The sequence below is a fragment of the Anas platyrhynchos genome, chromosome 8, assembly GCF_047663525.1.
Source record: "Anas platyrhynchos isolate ZD024472 breed Pekin duck chromosome 8, IASCAAS_PekinDuck_T2T, whole genome shotgun sequence".
In the NCBI taxonomy this organism is placed as follows: Eukaryota; Metazoa; Chordata; class Aves; order Anseriformes; family Anatidae; genus Anas; species Anas platyrhynchos.
Window position 1 is genome coordinate 24,804,467 of NC_092594.1, and position 16,540 is coordinate 24,821,006.

The 16,540-nt window shown below is 44.9% G+C and overlaps 1 protein-coding gene across 4 annotated transcripts; it reads left to right on the plus strand.

The window, feature by feature from the left end:
- Positions 1-204: 204 nt before the first annotated feature.
- LPAR3 (lysophosphatidic acid receptor 3) lies at positions 205-16,540 on the plus strand. 4 transcript variants are annotated; one of them, XM_072041583.1, is made up of 3 exons: positions 205-1,875; positions 10,663-11,420; positions 15,939-16,540. In XM_072041583.1, exons 2-3 carry the CDS (start codon positions 10,685-10,687, stop codon positions 16,286-16,288), a joined length of 1,086 nt encoding a protein of 361 aa, XP_071897684.1. In that variant the 5' UTR covers positions 205-1,875; positions 10,663-10,684; the 3' UTR covers positions 16,289-16,540. The 4 variants fall into 4 exon arrangements, with proteins under 4 accessions (XP_071897684.1, XP_027318822.1, XP_005022350.1 ...); XM_027463021.3 differs by lacking the exon at positions 205-1,875 and adding an exon at positions 1,931-2,422; XM_005022293.6 differs by lacking the exon at positions 205-1,875 and adding an exon at positions 2,429-2,891.

Consider the following 16,540-nt stretch of genomic DNA (forward strand, 5'->3'; position numbering starts at 1 on the left):
CATGCTCACAGTATTTGATGTATATATTCTGTCCAAATTAAATTTATTGCTTTACCTATAGATAAACACGTTTTTTACGTAGTTGGAAACTTCCATGGCAAGCATAATGTAAGGAATGATGAAAAGACTTTTTTATTTTTTTTCTTTTACAGGCAATTTGAAATCCTGTCCTTGTATGAGTAAGGTGGGTGGCAGCTTAGTTTGGGGTAAAAAGGAAATGATGCTGGTAAAACTTGTACAAGATCCTGACTTACTGACAGCTGTTCTTACAGAAGACTCATCCTCACAATACTGCATATACTTCCCCCTACAATCTGTCAGGAAGAAGAATCTCAGAGAGAACCAGGAATTGTTGGTAGCAGATAACTGTTGTGTGGGAAAATTATGGTTAAGAATTAGAATCTGGCAAATTCATGCTCCAGTATTGCCTGGTTGTCAGGAGAAAAAAGTTCAACCTTTTGAAAAGGTAAAGCCTTACTAACAGTGTTGTCCAAAGCTCCTGCTCTTGTTAACAGCACTACTTGTTTACCTAAAGTAATTCATAGATATAAAAGCCTGACTTGCTGTCCTTGAGCAAAGGTATGAAAAGTTCAGTTACATTTCTCTGATACCTTTGGTAGTGCTTGGTAGTGGTACCTATTGCTTTGGTTGTTATCCTCCTTCTGTGTGTCTCTGCTGACAGAACAACAAAAAGCATTTTACAGATGTTTCTAAACGTCTTGTTGGGGATGGTTGTTGCCTGTCTCCAAGCTTATAGCTGTCCCAGGTCTTGGCTAGTGCTGGGTATCAACCAGCCATGCCCAGTGCCTGAGCTGTGGCGCAGGACCTCCAGCGCTCTCACTCGGGCTGCTTCTCACTGACTTGGTCGGGCATTGAGTGTGACCTGCTGGAGCCACAGCCCAGGTAAATAGTTGTTTGTGAGGGAATCCTCAGGGAATGAGGGTACGTATTATCAACTGAAGGAATATAGAAAATGCTTATTGTTCTTACTGTTGATGCTCAGATTTAATTTCTATAATGGAATCACAAAGCTTTCTTGTCCTGTATTGATGTCTTTTTTAATTATATGAGCTGCTTGCTAGCTGGACCACTGCTTCAGCCCTGCCTTATTAGAACAGGTCACTAATGTATTTTAGAAACCAATTTGTGTTTTCACCATCTGGTGGTTTTTCATTTTTAGTTTTTCTCTTGGAAGAAAGATAAGAGCCAGTTGCTGGAGCTCCTCATTGGCTTTCTGTTCCACCAAGGTTGAACTTAAGAGGAAATCTGGCATATGGTGACCCTTACTTCTGTGCATTAGTGCGGGCTTGAATGCAGTTGCTGATTGACAGGTGGTCCCTCCTCAGCTGTTAATGAAGCGATGCACTGTAATGGAAGCAAGACCTGAATATAAGTTTTTGCAAAGTGTCCTGAAAGCAAGCTGTTACTTTTGCTTGTCTTGTTCCCTGGGAATAAAAAACTAATTGCATGTAAGGCTCAACAGGAGAGAAATAGGCGGGAAGGCAGTGAGAAGGCTGCACTAAAGAAAAGGGCAGGAAGGAGTAGAAGGTAGCTTCTTGAGTCGTCTTCAAGGTGAGCGTTCAGGGGAGGGAGGATGGTGTGGGATAAGACTCAGGGCTCTTAGTTTGGGGCCTTCTATTCATGGATAAAATGGGGGAAAAGCTGCTGCAGCAGAGGTTGCATGCTGTTCTGCATGTGAAGTTAACGTGCAAGGCTCCACCCAGTCTTGAACACTAGGATTTATGTTGTACTTGTGACTGGGTTTTCTGCAGAGTGGGGCCGAGATTTTCTTCTGCCGGTTCTCCTGCAGCTGGGAGCAGACACATCAGTAGCTCTGCACAGCACACACTGGCCTGGTCTCGGTAACCTGTCCAGGTAGGTAGCACTGGACAGACCAAGCAGCTTGCAGTCCTCAGGTAAATTTCATCTTGTAACTTTGTAACTTTCACCTTCTGCACTTGAGCTTGGTTTGTCCTTTGTGGCAAAGCTGTGTGGGCCAGGTCCTGCCCTTGGGAGCTGACTGAGCCTCACGCTTTCTGTATTGCCGTACAGATACAGGGTGCTTCTGTTTGCCCGTTTGCCTAAATACGGGCACATGTGAGGTGGGGGGCAGCAGCCGTGCACCTGCCCCGGCCTACTCTGAGCTGCTTTCCATGAGCTTTCCTCTAGCTCCCCGCGGCCAGGGGCTGTCTGGGCACCCCCACAAGGGGCTCTTGGTGCTCCGCGCCCCTCAGCCGCCTCCCTGGGAGCCAACCCCGGCCGCCCCTCGCTGTCCGCGCCTCAGCAGGGCCCCTCCAGGAGGGGGGGCCGGGCCGGGCCGTGCGGGCAGCGCCGTATGGGTTAAGGCGGCGCGGGGCGGGCGGCGGGCAGCGGGCGGGCCGGCTCGGGGCGGCGGGCGCGGCGCTCCGGAGGCTGCCGGTGGGTGAGTTTCGGCGGGGCTGCGGGCACGGGGGGCAGCGGCGGGGTGGCTCCGTCTCAGGCTGGACCGACGTCGTGATTTATGAACTTTTATTTTTCACTTATTCGGTCAAAACCGCCCTGTCTGCAGCTTTATTAAACTCGCGCTTATGCCGCAGCCTCTCCTGTTTGCGAGCGTCCGCCCCGTGCCGCCGGGCAGGGGCCGGGGGCTCCCCGGTCCCCTCGGGTTACCGGAGGTGAAGCGGCCGGGGACCGCCCGCTGCTGCTGCACACCCCCGGGGCTGCGCCTCTGCCCCGTGCAGCCGGCAGCAGGCACGGCGTGCGGGTGGTTCCTTAGCACCTGGTTTGTAAGGTAGGGTCCTAACCCGTGTGCAGCTCTGAAAAACGCGGAGACGCGACTTTGTGGTGTGTGTTCCGATCGTTTTTTCCTCAAGGAAAAAGAACGAGCGCCTTTATACCTCGGCGTCGCGCAGGTAGGTCTGTGCTGCCGATCTGGAAACCAGCGCTTTTTGTTATGGGCTGGGAACGTGCGCTGCTGGAGCTCGTTTCGCCAGCCTACCAACGGTTTGTGGTTTCTTCCGTGCTCTTAAAGTCCTCTAAAAGCTTTAGCAGAAAGCACAACTCAAATCCAGTTATGTGGGGAAAGATTTGAATTCGCGAAGTTTATCTGTGTGCTGAAAAGAGAAGAAGCTAATGTGCACAGTCGGAAAGGACGTGGCTTTTATCAGCAGAAAAGCTGAAGGATGCATTTGGCTCTTTGCAGAATGCCGGGCGGTAATTCTGGACGAGCTCAACTAGTTGTATCCTCCTCTGCTGCTATGACCACCTCAAAGCCCCCTCTGGCACAGCCCTTATGCTATCAGGGAATGAAATAAGGTCTCTGAAGGGTAAGACAGCATAAAGAATATATTCCATAAAAGTGATTTCTCAGGTAGTTGGTCTTCAAGATTCTTATGCCTGGATTAATTCTACATTTTTATTTATTTATTTTTAAGTGATTAAGTCCACTTTCATGTGCCTAGCAAAGTGTTTCTTGGAACCCACTATTTCTTACCACTTCCACTGAAGTGAATGCTTGCAAACCATGTCTCTGAATCTGTTAATAAATCAGATGCGGGCAGGTGGCTTTTCCTAATGAGCAGTGTGCTGAAAATTAGAAATGAAAGTCCACTTGCTTGTGAATGTGCTGAAGGGGTCTATACTTCCAGTGTACGAGTTTTGTGAAAGACTGATGTGTTGGGCTGCAGAAATGGATCTGTTGGTGATCAATGAGTTGATGGGAAGGTTCTGGAGAAACGACAAACTTAGTTTATAAGCAGAACAGGTATTTTCTTCCAGGCATGTTTCACAATGTAAAGGCTGTTTGAATGGCTTTGAAATACTTTAAATACTGTGTCTGTTTCCGCATTATAGGATGACCTGCCAGCTCCTTCCAGAACCACACTTAAAGGAGGCTCTAAATGAAAGCTTTGCAGTGAAGTTTTTAGTTTGGACTCCATATATAGATTTAGTAAACCATAATTTCAGAAAGTCTTAAATTACCAAAGTCTGAAGTCTAAACTTGTGGTAACTAGTGAGTAACTTAGTAGCTGCCCCAAACAACTTCTTGTAGTGGATGGGAGCTTTAAAAAGACCTCTGGTGCAGTGGGGTAGCTGTGCATTAAAAGGGATGCCAGGAGCTGGAGCCTGAGCCTTTTCAGGACTTGGTGTAGGTGACCCTGTGCTTTACAGCCAAGCTGCCCGCACTAGGCTGCCACGGCTTGCTGGGGACCAGCACTGTCACAGACTTGCACAGGGTGCCCCCATAATGATTTTTAAGCCTCTTATCAGTCTTTGTGTACAAGGCACTGTGGTCTGTGGAAGCAGGTACTGTTTCCTGACCTTACAATTTAAATATTTAGTTCAGAGCTCCTAAAATTTTGGAAGGTTTAATACCTTAAGACCCTTTGTCTGTACCCCCCTATCCTGTGTACAGTACCAGGGCTATCTGATGAGTAATGAAGCCTTAGATGTTTCCACCACCAATACGTAGGAGTTGACAAATATAGAAGTAATTCAGAGAGGTGATTTATGCTTCTCAGAAATATAACATGCTTAAAGAATCATCTTGACTTCCCTCCTCCCGGCTCCTGCCTGACTTATTCCAACCTATGCTGTCACTAAAATGGACTGTTACTGGAAGTGGCCAGAACCCTGGTGGAAGCCTGAGCGTTTCCATCAAGTTAACGTTATGTGGATGAAGCTGGCTTGGAGTGGAAATGGATGTGGCACTCTGTTCTTATTCTAAAAAGAGCTGAAGACCAAGATAACAAGATAATGCTGCTTGTGCATGCTTGATTTGAGTTCACAGTCAATTATCTAAAATGGGGGATACTTATGTTATGAAGAAAAATAAATATGGCCAACCACAGACAGAAATGGATTTCTGTAATAATAAATTCTCTGGATTCAAGAGCTTACTCATTAAGCCTTATACCTTTATTTATAATCTTTTTATTTATTTATTATTATTATTGTACTTTTAACACTGAATTAAAAAGAATGGCTTTTAAAAAGTACATTCTTAGTGCCTGGAAAAGTGGGCCATGTAGCAGCAGTTCCAAGTACAGGCAGTGCCCACAGAATTTCCCTAATAAACCAAATGTAAAACAGTTACTTCTGAGATAATTTTTCTCCATTAAACCTGCCAAATAAATGCTGGTTTCCATTGCATCCTCTAATGGTACCAGATAAAGTTCTTGGTTTAGAGCCTGAGGACTCAGGAATAACATTGTTCTTTATGCAGCAGAAACTGACGACTAAGAATGAGGATTTAGGGAAAAACTTCTTTTGTCTGTTTCTCTGAACTGACTTTTGTATAATACTAATTAACTACTAAAGACAATTCAAAGTGAACCTAAGAGCTTACCTCACCAAATTCCTTCTTACAGTTACATATTAACATTTTTGGCTTCGGCTCTGATACACACCCTTTTCAGCATTGGTATTTCTTTCTCTTTAAGCTGAGGCAACCTGAATGGGTTTCTTGGGTTACTGCGCAATCATTTGGCTGTGTTGTTTTCCTCCATGGCCATGCATGTGTTCAGGGTGTGGAGGGGAACAAGGAACCGATTCCCTTTCTGGACGGGTAAACTGGCACTACTGGTACACGTAGCCTGGCTGCCAAGTGCTGGCCCCCTTCTGCTGCCATCAGTGCCTCTGTGGATCCAGGTGAGAAGGAGCTTCAGTGGCTCGGAAAGCAAGAGGGCAGGGATGCTGGCTGTCCAGAACAGAGGAGGGGGCTGGAGGTGCCCTCACGGGCCCATGGGGCAGGCAGGAGTGCAGCTAATGGGGTCATCTGTGAGTGTCCAGGCCCTCCTGGACTAGTGCTGCTGCACAGCCACCTGCTGCCAGTGGGACTTGTGTTTTAACTTGTCCTCAGCTGGATCTGCAGTAGAGTGTTTCTCTGCAGTAACAGACCGGGTGCAGGACCCAGAGTGGGGGATTTCAAGCAGCTTGCCTCCTTGCTCCACCAGAGGTGCTTGTGACAAGGGGCCATACGACCCCTGCACCCTGCAGAGATGCTGCGTGACAGGCCCGAGGTGCCTGGCAGAGGTCTGCCTACTGCTAGGGCCAGGGTTGGGGCCAGGCTGCCCTGCCTGGTGCATGGCCCTTGCTGCCCACCCAGCCTGGCCTGAAGCTGAAGTTCAGCTCCTGTCCTCTCCCCACAGCTCACATGCTCCCACCCTGGTGCATCCTGCAGCATCCGGCCAGCAGTCACTCTGAATCCCCCAAACCAATGCCAGCTTTGCAATAAGGTTGTGGCAAACACGTTGAAACAGCTTGGCTTTTAATGGACAGGAAAGGCAGTGAGGCAGTGGTGTGTGCTGTGAATCACGCTGTGGCTTGCAGGCTAAATGTTATAATGACCCTCTCATTAAAATCTCTCACTGAAATGCTATCTGAGTTTTCCCTTCAGAACAGGCTGCATTAGTGATGAGAACCTCCTTGGGAGTGACCTACAGGCCGCGCTAGCTTTGAGTCAAAGTGATTTAAAAGGTGATTTTAATCACAGTTTGAATCGGCAAAATCATTTATTTAAATAACCGGTACTAATTTTTCTGTAAATATGCATGACTTTTGTAACTTTCTTGAGGCAAACCCTTTTCTAATTGGATAATGACTCTTACAGTGTGTTGATTGGCAACCAGCTGAAGCTTTTGTCTGAAACTTCCACGTGATAGTTTATTTTAGTAACCCTTTGTTTAAGTAGCTAGCATGCTATAGTAGTAGAGACTCAGGCAAATTCTTGGAAACAGTGAAGGATATTTTCTGGCTCAGGGTGTCCCTGTCCCTGGCAGGGGGTTTGGAACTAAGCAGTCCTTAAGGGTCCCTTCCCACATAAACCATTTTTTGATATGATACAAGTTGTGTTCACAAAAAAAAAAAAAGTAAAATCAATTCAAATATGCAAGCTGTCTAGAAGACAAGAGAGCTGAAGGTGCATTGGAATGAGAAGCACGTGTGCTTTTTCATTTGCAAGCTGTTTAACTGAACCAAATCCTCTGAGATTTTTTGAAGCAGACAACTTCTCTCCCTCACTACCTCTGGCACTCTGAGTAAGAATAGGAAGAAATAGTTCATCAGCTCCTGGTATTTGTAGTCACAATTAGCTGAACTGAACTAATTAAATAGGCTGACACAAGGAAAAGAACCTTTATGACAAGGGCAAAAAGGCACTGGCATTGTCGAAGTTTTGATGTCTTCACTTGCGACTGACTTGGAACAAGCAAATAGTGTAACCCACCTGTGGAATATAGGATAGATGGTTATTGTCACTGAGTTTTTGGAGAGAGCGGTTGTGGTGGAGCTCGGCTGCCCACCTGAGTAAAACCACCACAATATGGAGCTCTATAAAGCCACGAGTGGCACAGAGGTGGTGAGTGGAGGTAGTTTGTCCTCTCCCATAAAAGCAAGAAGTATCAAGCTGGTGAGAGCCACTTCAAAAATAAAAGGTCTAGCTGTTTTTCTACTACTTCAGTTTCTATTAATTTTATAACTTTGGCAAACTATATTATGCCTGATTTTTTTCAAATATTTGTTTAAAAAATTAATAAATCTGAGCTTTGTTTTTCTTCTCAATTTTAAACCTGCTGTAAGGAAAAAGGTCTTCAATTTGACTGTGGAAGTGAAGACCTGGAGAGTAAAGTCTTGCAATGTGTTAATCTATGCCACGCTGGGAAATACGGGATCTCCTCTTGCACATTCGTTGTGCCTGGTGTGGATTGGTGCAGGGCTATTGAGGATACAGCTGCCCTGGGGCTGTGCCAGTTCTGCTGTAAGGATACAGACGTAAAATGAAGGTGTGAGATAGTCATGCTCTGGATGAGCCCTGGAGTGAGGAGTAGTGCTCGCTCTATGTAGGCCGGTACAGACAGTCCTGTGCTCTGCGGTACTGGGATGCAAGCTAGCTCCAGTTCAGCTACAGCTTGGATGCAGCCTCTGTCCGGACATCTCCAGAGTCGACCCTGTGACCTTCAGACCTTAGCCAAATGCTTTCCTACTCCCTTCCTGCTTTATCTCAGCATCAGAAGACATCACTTTCAAAGTCATTTGCCGTTTGAGCTCTGCTGAGTGACAGTGTACTGTGATTATTTTGGAGGAGAATTACTGATAGGTGATTTTTATTCTTTTTGGGGGTACTATTTTAAATGAGCATGGCATTTCAGTAAACTGAAGTATTCAGAATAAGTTCACAGTTGATATTATTGATTTATTTAAGCTTGTTGCCCAGATAAAATGTAATAATGTGTCTGCAGATGTCTTTGATCTCTTGTCACTGCAAGCAAGAGATTCATCTCTTGAGATAATTACACAGTAAGATACATGTTCAGAAAACCTTCCCTGTAATTTTCACAGATTTTTTTTTCTTTTTCTCCTGCTACTCTTGCCCAAAATGCTACTTCTATATGCAGGCACTTGGGTTGTTCTTTAAAAGCTTCCTGCCAAGCTCAGCAAGTCCTTTACTGCCTCGGTGGGCAAGACCAGAGCTGCCTGGGCTGGGCAGGGTTCCCAGCTTGAGTAGCTGTTGTCCACAGCTGCTTAGGGACTTCTGGTTGCTTACAGATTTAATTGCATCGTGTTCTTCTGAACACTTTAAGTGAAAATGGGGAATTTACTGACTGCCCAACTTTACTGTGCTGCTTTGAGCTGGGAGAGGTAGGTACCAATCTCTAGTTGACTCCTCATGGTGGTTCTGAGTTCCTGAGGCTTCTTTATTTTTAGACAAAGGGATGCTCTGTAATATTTCAGTACAAGGGATGATTTACTTGTTTCCTTCCACTTCTTATCCTTAAACAGCTGTTCTTACTTCTGGCTATATACTTGAATTTGATGCTTTAAATAAGAGATTCTTGTATAAAAGAAGCAGTTGCCTAGGTTCTTGAGGGTAAAAAAAAAAAAAAAAAAAAGAAAAAAAAAGAAAAAAAGGACATCAACATCAAGTAGCCTGCCTTCATGCTGATTACTAGATGTAGGGTGGAAACCAGGAAAGGCTAAAAGGCCAGTTCAGAAAAATGAAGTATGCAACAAATTTTCACTTAGCTGCAAATACTAATCACAGAATAGTATGATTTGATCTAAAGTTAGATGATACGAATATTGTGTGAGGGAAATAACAACAGTAGCATAACGTAAATCACAGAAGACAAACCTTTTATCTTGAAGCTCAGAAAGAATCTTTAACGTAAATGTGGATTGTTAGCCAGCCTGCTGGGGGTTGCTTAATTTGCTTCTTGCTCTCCAGAGAGATGAGATACCACTGCTAGTCCATTATTAGCCTGTGGTTACCTAAGTGTACTTGATCTTTATCTGTGATCAGTCTTAGCGGTAGAGGTGAGAAGTGTAGGGCTTTTCTTGCATGTGCCCATTTTCTGCCTGTGCCCATTGCATCTGTTCTTTCCATCCTTTCAGCCCCGCTCAGCCTGCTGCTCTGGCACTCAGCGCCCTGAGACTGCAAGGAAGTTGCCAAAGCTGTCAGCCTTGTTCCTCCAACAGCACTGCATCCCCAGCCACCTCCTGTCCTCAGGCAGGCATGGATTTCATGCTCTGTGTGGTGTCTGCCATGCCTAGGGCCTTACGCCATGGTTGGGATCCTGGGTTTGGCAGAAATTATACAGTATTTGTTAGCAAAGTCAAGGTTAAAACACTTAGGTCCTGGCAGTGAATGTGAGGGCTCATGGTGATCAGACACACGCCTGCTACCAGGCTGTGAGACCCTGCACAAGGCCTGCTCTCCCTGAGCAGCTGCTGTCAGAGATTGCTGACATTCTCCTTGTGGAGAAGCTGCAGTGTGCTGTCTTCTGGTCACCAGAACTGCCCCTCTGTCACGTCTAATAGCCCCATGTCCACAGCAGTGCTGAGCAGATGTCAGAAAACAACCCTGTGCTGCTGCTCTTCCTGGGCCATTCTTTATCCTGTGGTTGGGTACGGAGCTGCGTTTTGGTTTTGAAGATAATTGGTGTGTGTGTGCTGCTCACAGCACTCTGGGTTGACAGCCCAATAAAACAATCTGTGGCTTCAGTGAAGACAAATATGTACAGTGTTTTTTTCACTCTTCAGCACATTTATTTGAATCTTGTAGCAGTAAATAAGAGGCATGTGTTCAGAATATATATATCCTTAGCATTTTATATACATACGTTATTGCATTCATTAAAATATAATTTTTTTAAAAAAGCTTTTTTTTCCCAGTAATAAGCTTTTCATTGCTTAGTCAGTAAAATGGAAGAGTTATGATTTATGCTCTGCTGTCCTGACTGGATGCACTGAGAAATGGAAATAATGATGGGGCTGTGGCTCAAACATGGGATTTCACAGTAAGAAAGGCCTGGCTGTAGCTCAGGCTTTCTTTGTGACCTCCACTTTTAACCTCATAACTTCCACATTGTTGCTTGCACAATGTGACTGCTCGTGCAAATGGACTGCTGGCTGTTTGTAAGCGGGTAAGACTTGAAAAAAAATCCTCATTCATGGAAGCATCATTAATTGCAGTCCTTTGGAGGACAGAATATCTCCTTCTGCACTAATAAATTGTACAATGTGAATTTTTACTTCCAAAAAGTTTCCAAATTCATGCCCCCCTCCACCACCACCCTCCCTGCCCCCAAGGGAAAAAAAATTACCCCAACGTGTTAAGTATGGTAATCTGAGCAAGGACCAATAGTTAACTTTAATTCTTTCTCTTTCCCCTTCCACCTTTCCTAGGATGCAGGGGTTGTAATCCAGGATGAACGAATGCTACTATGATAAGCGCATGGACTTTTTTTATAACAGGACAAATACTGACACAGCAGATGAGTGGACAGGGCCAACACTTATTGTTGTTCTGTGTTTTGGGACATTTTTCTGCTTCTTCATTTTCATTTCAAACTCATTGGTCATAGCAGCTGTGGTCAAGAACAAGAGGTTTCATTTTCCGTTTTATTATCTGCTGGCCAATTTGGCAGCTGCAGACTTTTTTGCTGGAATTGCTTATGTCTTCTTGATGTTCAACACTGGCCCAGTGTCTAAGACGTTAACTGTAAATCGCTGGTTTCTGCGCCAGGGTCTTCTGGATACCAGCCTTACAGCTTCCCTGGTGAATCTCCTCGTCATAGCTGTTGAGCGGCACATGTCAATCATGCGGATGAAGATCCACAGTAATCTCACAAAGAAGAGAGTCACCTTTTTAATTATATCAATTTGGGCCATTGCTATTTTTATGGGCGCTGTTCCTTCCCTGGGTTGGAACTGCCTCTGTGACATTACTGCCTGCTCTTCCCTGGCACCTATTTACAGCAGAAGTTACTTGGTGTTCTGGAGTGTCCTAAACCTCGTTGTTTTCTTCATTATGGTGGTGGTTTACATAAGAATCTACATGTATGTCCAGCGGAAAACTAATGTTTTATCATCGCACACTAGTGGATCCATTAGCCGCAGGAAAACCCCTGTGAAGCTTATGAAGACCGTCATGACTCTCCTAGGTAAGAGGCTACCAACCATATGGAGCAAGGCTGGCAATGCCAATCAGTGTTTATTAAAAAATAAAACTCCCTAAACTTGTAAGTGGTGAAGTCACTTAGCCTTCTGTCTAGCTTAAACAGTGAAATCAATGTTGCACGAAACAAATGCAAAGCAGAGGGCCAGTTGGCAGCATGTGGAAGAGATGTGTCTCTGGTAAATGCTCACACAGCTTGTTAAAAATGCGAGCTGTCCCTCGTTTGTTGCAGGGGATGGGGAGGTTACAGAATGGCTGTAGAAGACTTATGAAGGTTCACTTCTACCTAGAAAAACTCTTTCAAAATAATGTTCTTTAATATGTGCACAAGGCCCCGAATCCTGTGGCTGTATGTGAGTAGCTTTGTCTGTACTTCTTCCTCTTGTCTGTTTCCTGAATTTACTGAACATTTACCTTCACTGGGGAAAAGAAGGATGCCTGGTGGATCTGTAACGTTTTCCTGTGGATCTGTATCGTTTTGCTTTGTAGGAGGAGAATTTGCCTGTTTTGTAAAGATTGCATACTGCAAAGTACTTTCAGATGGTGATATGGTACAGCCTTTGATCTTTAGATCAGAAAATGAGATGTGACCTAGATTTCACCCTAAGGAAACTTTGGTTATCTGAGCAGCTCAGATCACTTCAGTTAGTTGTGATGTAGCTGCTTATTAAATAGAGGCACACAGAGTGGATGGTTGATCGCTGGAAGAAAGCACTAGCTGCTGAATTTTCAGACGGTATGGGCAGTGAACATCTCCTAGTGGAGTAGTGAGCACCTGTAGGATAAAGTCCAAGGACCAGAACAAAGCCCTTCTCCAGATGTAGTTATTTACACTTGTTTCTTGAGGCAGCATGAATTTGTTCCTGTTCCTCCTTAGGCATTGAGAAAAGAAATAAACCCAACTTCAAGTTTCATGTTCTTCCTTTCAAATCATTTCTTTGTTTTTGTGGGGACAGGGGCCTTTGGGCTGATCTAAAGATTGGGTTTTTAGCCACCAGATTAAACTATAATTCAGGCAAAGCATTTGATGATAATACTTCCTGGATCAGGCAAATTTAACTTAGTCTGGGTGCTGCTTTGGAGGTTATAATTTTGTATTTTTACTTTGCCAGTCAGAAATAAAATCAGAACAGTCTGCTTTCATAGAAGTCGAATGAGTGCATATGTCAATGGGTACAAGATGTACCCCAAAGTCCCATGTCAGATGAATTGTCTCTTGGCTTGTTCCTTCTCATCAATTTTACAGATATTGACTCTGTGAAGCTTTTTGTAAATATTTATTTATAGGAATGAGAATTTATTTCATAGAACAGCTTGAAATGTGTATTCCTGGCCTAGTCATTCAAGCGCAATATGCAAAAAGCATCAGAAACTGGATTGTCATGTTTTATGGCCTTCTTCATTACCAAAGGAACCCCCAAGTGACCACGCTGGTGCTTACAAACTGCTCTTACATCCACTTATGCAACAGCCTATAGCTATATGCAGCAAGTGGGCATGGGGTTTTCAGCTCAAGGCAGTTACTTTCAGTGGCTTATTCTTAACCATCTGAAGATGCTTTGCAGTAAATGGCCAGTATGGTCTCAACTAAAAGCTATTACAGGAAGCGCTGTTGCTGGAGGAAGCACAATGAGAACGAGAGTGCTTGTTAACTTGCTGTATTGATGTCATGGTAGGTTCATAGTGTTGGCATACTGAGAGACAGCTTTGATGTGGATTTTTAAGGCATGGTGCCACCAAAGCATCAGTAGTATGTCTAGGTACGCAGGAAGCCATTAATTTTTAAGTAGAGATGATGTAATCTACAAGAAAATCCATGTTTGAAACTAGTGGTAAATCCTCAAATTGACCTTGAGGCGCTCTGATTCCTGATGTCCCATAATCCGGTGTGAAGTCTCAGCGCTGTTCTTCCGATTCATGTTGCAGCCAGGCTGTACTTCATGTCACTCACTGAATTGTAGAGTCCCAGAAATGAAATTATTTTTAAAGCATGGCACTTTATCAGAGAGAGGAGCTTCTACGGGATAAAAAGTCTGCAAAGAAGATTGCCGAAGGGCTGAGACAAAGGTTTATATTTATGTTTAACCATGGGTCCCTCTCAAAGTTCTGTGGTAAAAATAGCAAAATCCTAGAAAGACTGCAAGTCTGAGCCATGGCTTGCTTTCATCAGTGCCACACTGTGAGTAGGGTGTGAATTGCTTGGTGACAGCAGAATGTGTTTTGGATGGAGTTGAAGTAACAGCCCTGTGAACTGCAGCACTGCCCCCTCCTCATTGTTGCCTGTGGAGTGGGTGCAGCCTCCCAGCAGGGGAAAATAAAAGGTTCTGTGTGCAGTCCTCTGGGTGCCAGAGAGGCCTGCAGATGTTATCCCACCATACTTTTGCCATTGCAACCTTGATAGGGCTCCCACAATGTCTCCTGAGAGTTCGTGGACTAATCCTGCTTGTGAGGTCAGGGTTTTGTTTGCAGGAAAGATTTCTTTGTGGTTTTTGTTAAATGTGGTTGTGGGGTCCCTTTCCTGTCCTGCTGACCTCCATGAATGCAGGGTTGGACCTTGCATGCTTTGGTAGAATTAAAAACTAATAATATTAAAAAAGACAGATGATTAGAATGCTTTCTGTGCGTATTCTGAGGAGGGTTTGTTACCATATTAATTTCTGCATGGAGGTGGTGTGTTGACAACTTTGTCAGTGACCTTTGGTGGCTGGCAAAAGCATCCTGTCCAAATTCTTGCTGAGGCACTCATGTAGACACAGCCATGTCTGGGTGGTCTGGTTCCAGCGCTTGTTACAGTGGGTGGGATTTGCCCTTGAACTCCAGGGCCATAAATCAGTAGGATGTTTTCTCCTGCAGCCTGTAGGAGGGAGCTGGTGTCACGACTGCTTACTCAGCGTGGTGGAGCCAAACCAGCGTGCAGCATAGCGTGGAGGCTGGCCAGGGAGAGCGTGTGCTGTGGTCGCAGCTTGCCACTCCTGGTGCCAGTGGGTATTGGAGGAATGTCACTGATGTTGACCATTAACTCAAAACTAACACCATGAAATTGGTACTTAGCATCACAGACATCTTGCTACAAAAGAAAATGTAAAAAATGCATTTCCTGAAGGAGGTGGTCTCTCACCTTTCCATTCTGTGTAATTCTTCCTGGAACGCAGTAAATGCATCAGTTGGATTTATTCTGGACTCCTTACGAAGCTCTTTGTAAAAGAGGCATCATTTTGCAACAAGGTCTGTGTGGTGTTGTACTGTCTGTTGCAGCAGCCAGTGTCACATTGATTTGTTTTTTATCCTGTTAGGGCCTGTGGTAGGTGGGCACCATGACCCCTGAGCTCCTTAGCAGGGGTAAGTGTGTGTGCCCCTGAACCCAGGCCAGGCGCACACAGCCAAGGGGATGCCCGTGGTGCTGCCCAGCTGGTGTCCTGCTGCTAACCAAGCTCTCCCGCCGGGCTGGGCATGGCTTGGACATGGGAAAATCAGTGGCCTCAAGAAAAGGAGCACAACCAAACTGTTGAACAGATACCAAGACTCCCAGGAGAGCTTTATAGCATGTAGCTGCTGCCATCCTTATGTGTTTGATTATTTTTCAAGCCCCAAAAAGGGGTGCTATGCTTCTGTAAATGATTGGAATTTGCTCAGTACGTTGTTTGAAATGTGACTGCTGCACAGAGTTGTAATTTTCTATTTCAGTACATCAGGCAGCAATTGTGGCTTGTGCTAAGTTAGCATTATCGTGCTCTGGGCTGCTTTCTCCATGGGCTCCCAGGCGAGGACCGAGAGGCTGGTGGTGCCACGGGGGGCAGCTGGGGCCAGGAACCTCCCAAACCCGGGGTTGCGACCAAACACCCCAGTGTTGTCCTCCCACCAGCCTCACTCACACTCAAGGAGATGAGAGCCCTGCGGCTCTAGGGCTAGTCCTTTGTCTTGTTCCCCAAACCACTACTTTCCTACTTCCTCATCTTTTTGTTTTTTCTTTTTATTATGCACTTTGCTGCATTTCTTTGCCCTGGCTGCCACAGCCTTGTTTTATCTTCACTGCCTCATCTTCTTCTTTCTCTGTTCTCCTTTACAAGCGGTGGCAGTGATGGCCACACAGTGATGCCACAAGGGTGGACATCCTCCCCTCCAGCATATGAGATACATGAAGAGAGGACATCTTCTCTGTTCAAAGTGCTAGCTGTGTGCTCCAGAGATCCTGTTTATTTACCAGAGTCGACAAATTGTTGTGAGGACCTTTCCCGACTTATGTTTGAGGTGATGTTGACAGCAGCTGGATTCTCATTCCCTGCCTGCTTCTGAGGGCTTTGTGCTCTGGGCCTGGCAGAGAAGCTGTAGCAGACGCCATTTTGCTACTGTCACTAGTATTTTGTCCTCTCTGGCTTTCTTAATTTTTGAGTAATTTTTTGATGAACAAACTAGTAAGATGTTTAAAAATCAACAAAGCCAGAAGTCTGTTTTTTTTTTTAAATTTTTTTTTTTTTTTCCTTTTCTCTGTCTCCTTTGTTTCCAGGTGCCTTTGTTGTCTGCTGGACTCCTGGACTGGTCGTCTTACTGCTTGATGGTCTAAACTGCACCTACTGTGGGGTTCAGAATGTGAAAAGGTGGTTTCTTCTTCTGGCCCTGATGAACTCCGTCATGAATCCTGTAATTTATTCGTACAAAGATGATGAGATGTGGAGCACCATGAAAAAGATGCTTTGCTGCTCGTCTGATGATAAGAGCCAAGAGAGACGCTCGTCACGGATTCCCTCCACCGTGCTTGGCAGGAGCACGGACACCACAGGGCAGTACATTGAAGATGGTATTATTCAAGGGACGATTTGTGGGAAAGGAGATCTTAATGATAAAGGAAACTCCTGAGTAATTCAAGGGCCTGAGTTGGCTAAGAAAAGGAGGGGGAAGGGAGAAGTTTTGTAAGAGAAGATTGACTAGCAAAACTGGTAAACAATATATCCACTTAATTCCAGAGCCTCAACTCCAGTGTTAACAAACGTTCATATAAGTAATTGCCTAATGGAAAAACACTTTGTAATGAAGAAAACTTTCTGTGCTTCTTTTTCTTTTAAGTGCCTGAAATTATCTTTTTTGTGAATGGAACAAGTATATCTGAGA

Bases quoted from the DNA above. Each gene is read 5' to 3' on its own strand.
- LPAR3 (XM_072041583.1), top strand. From the start codon at position 10,685: ATGAACGAATGCTACTATGATAAGCGCATGGACTTTTTTTATAACAGG. The intron at 11,421-15,938 runs GTAAGAGGCTAC...CTTTGTTTCCAG, and splicing joins GACCGTCATGACTCTCCTAG to GTGCCTTTGTTGTCTGCTGG.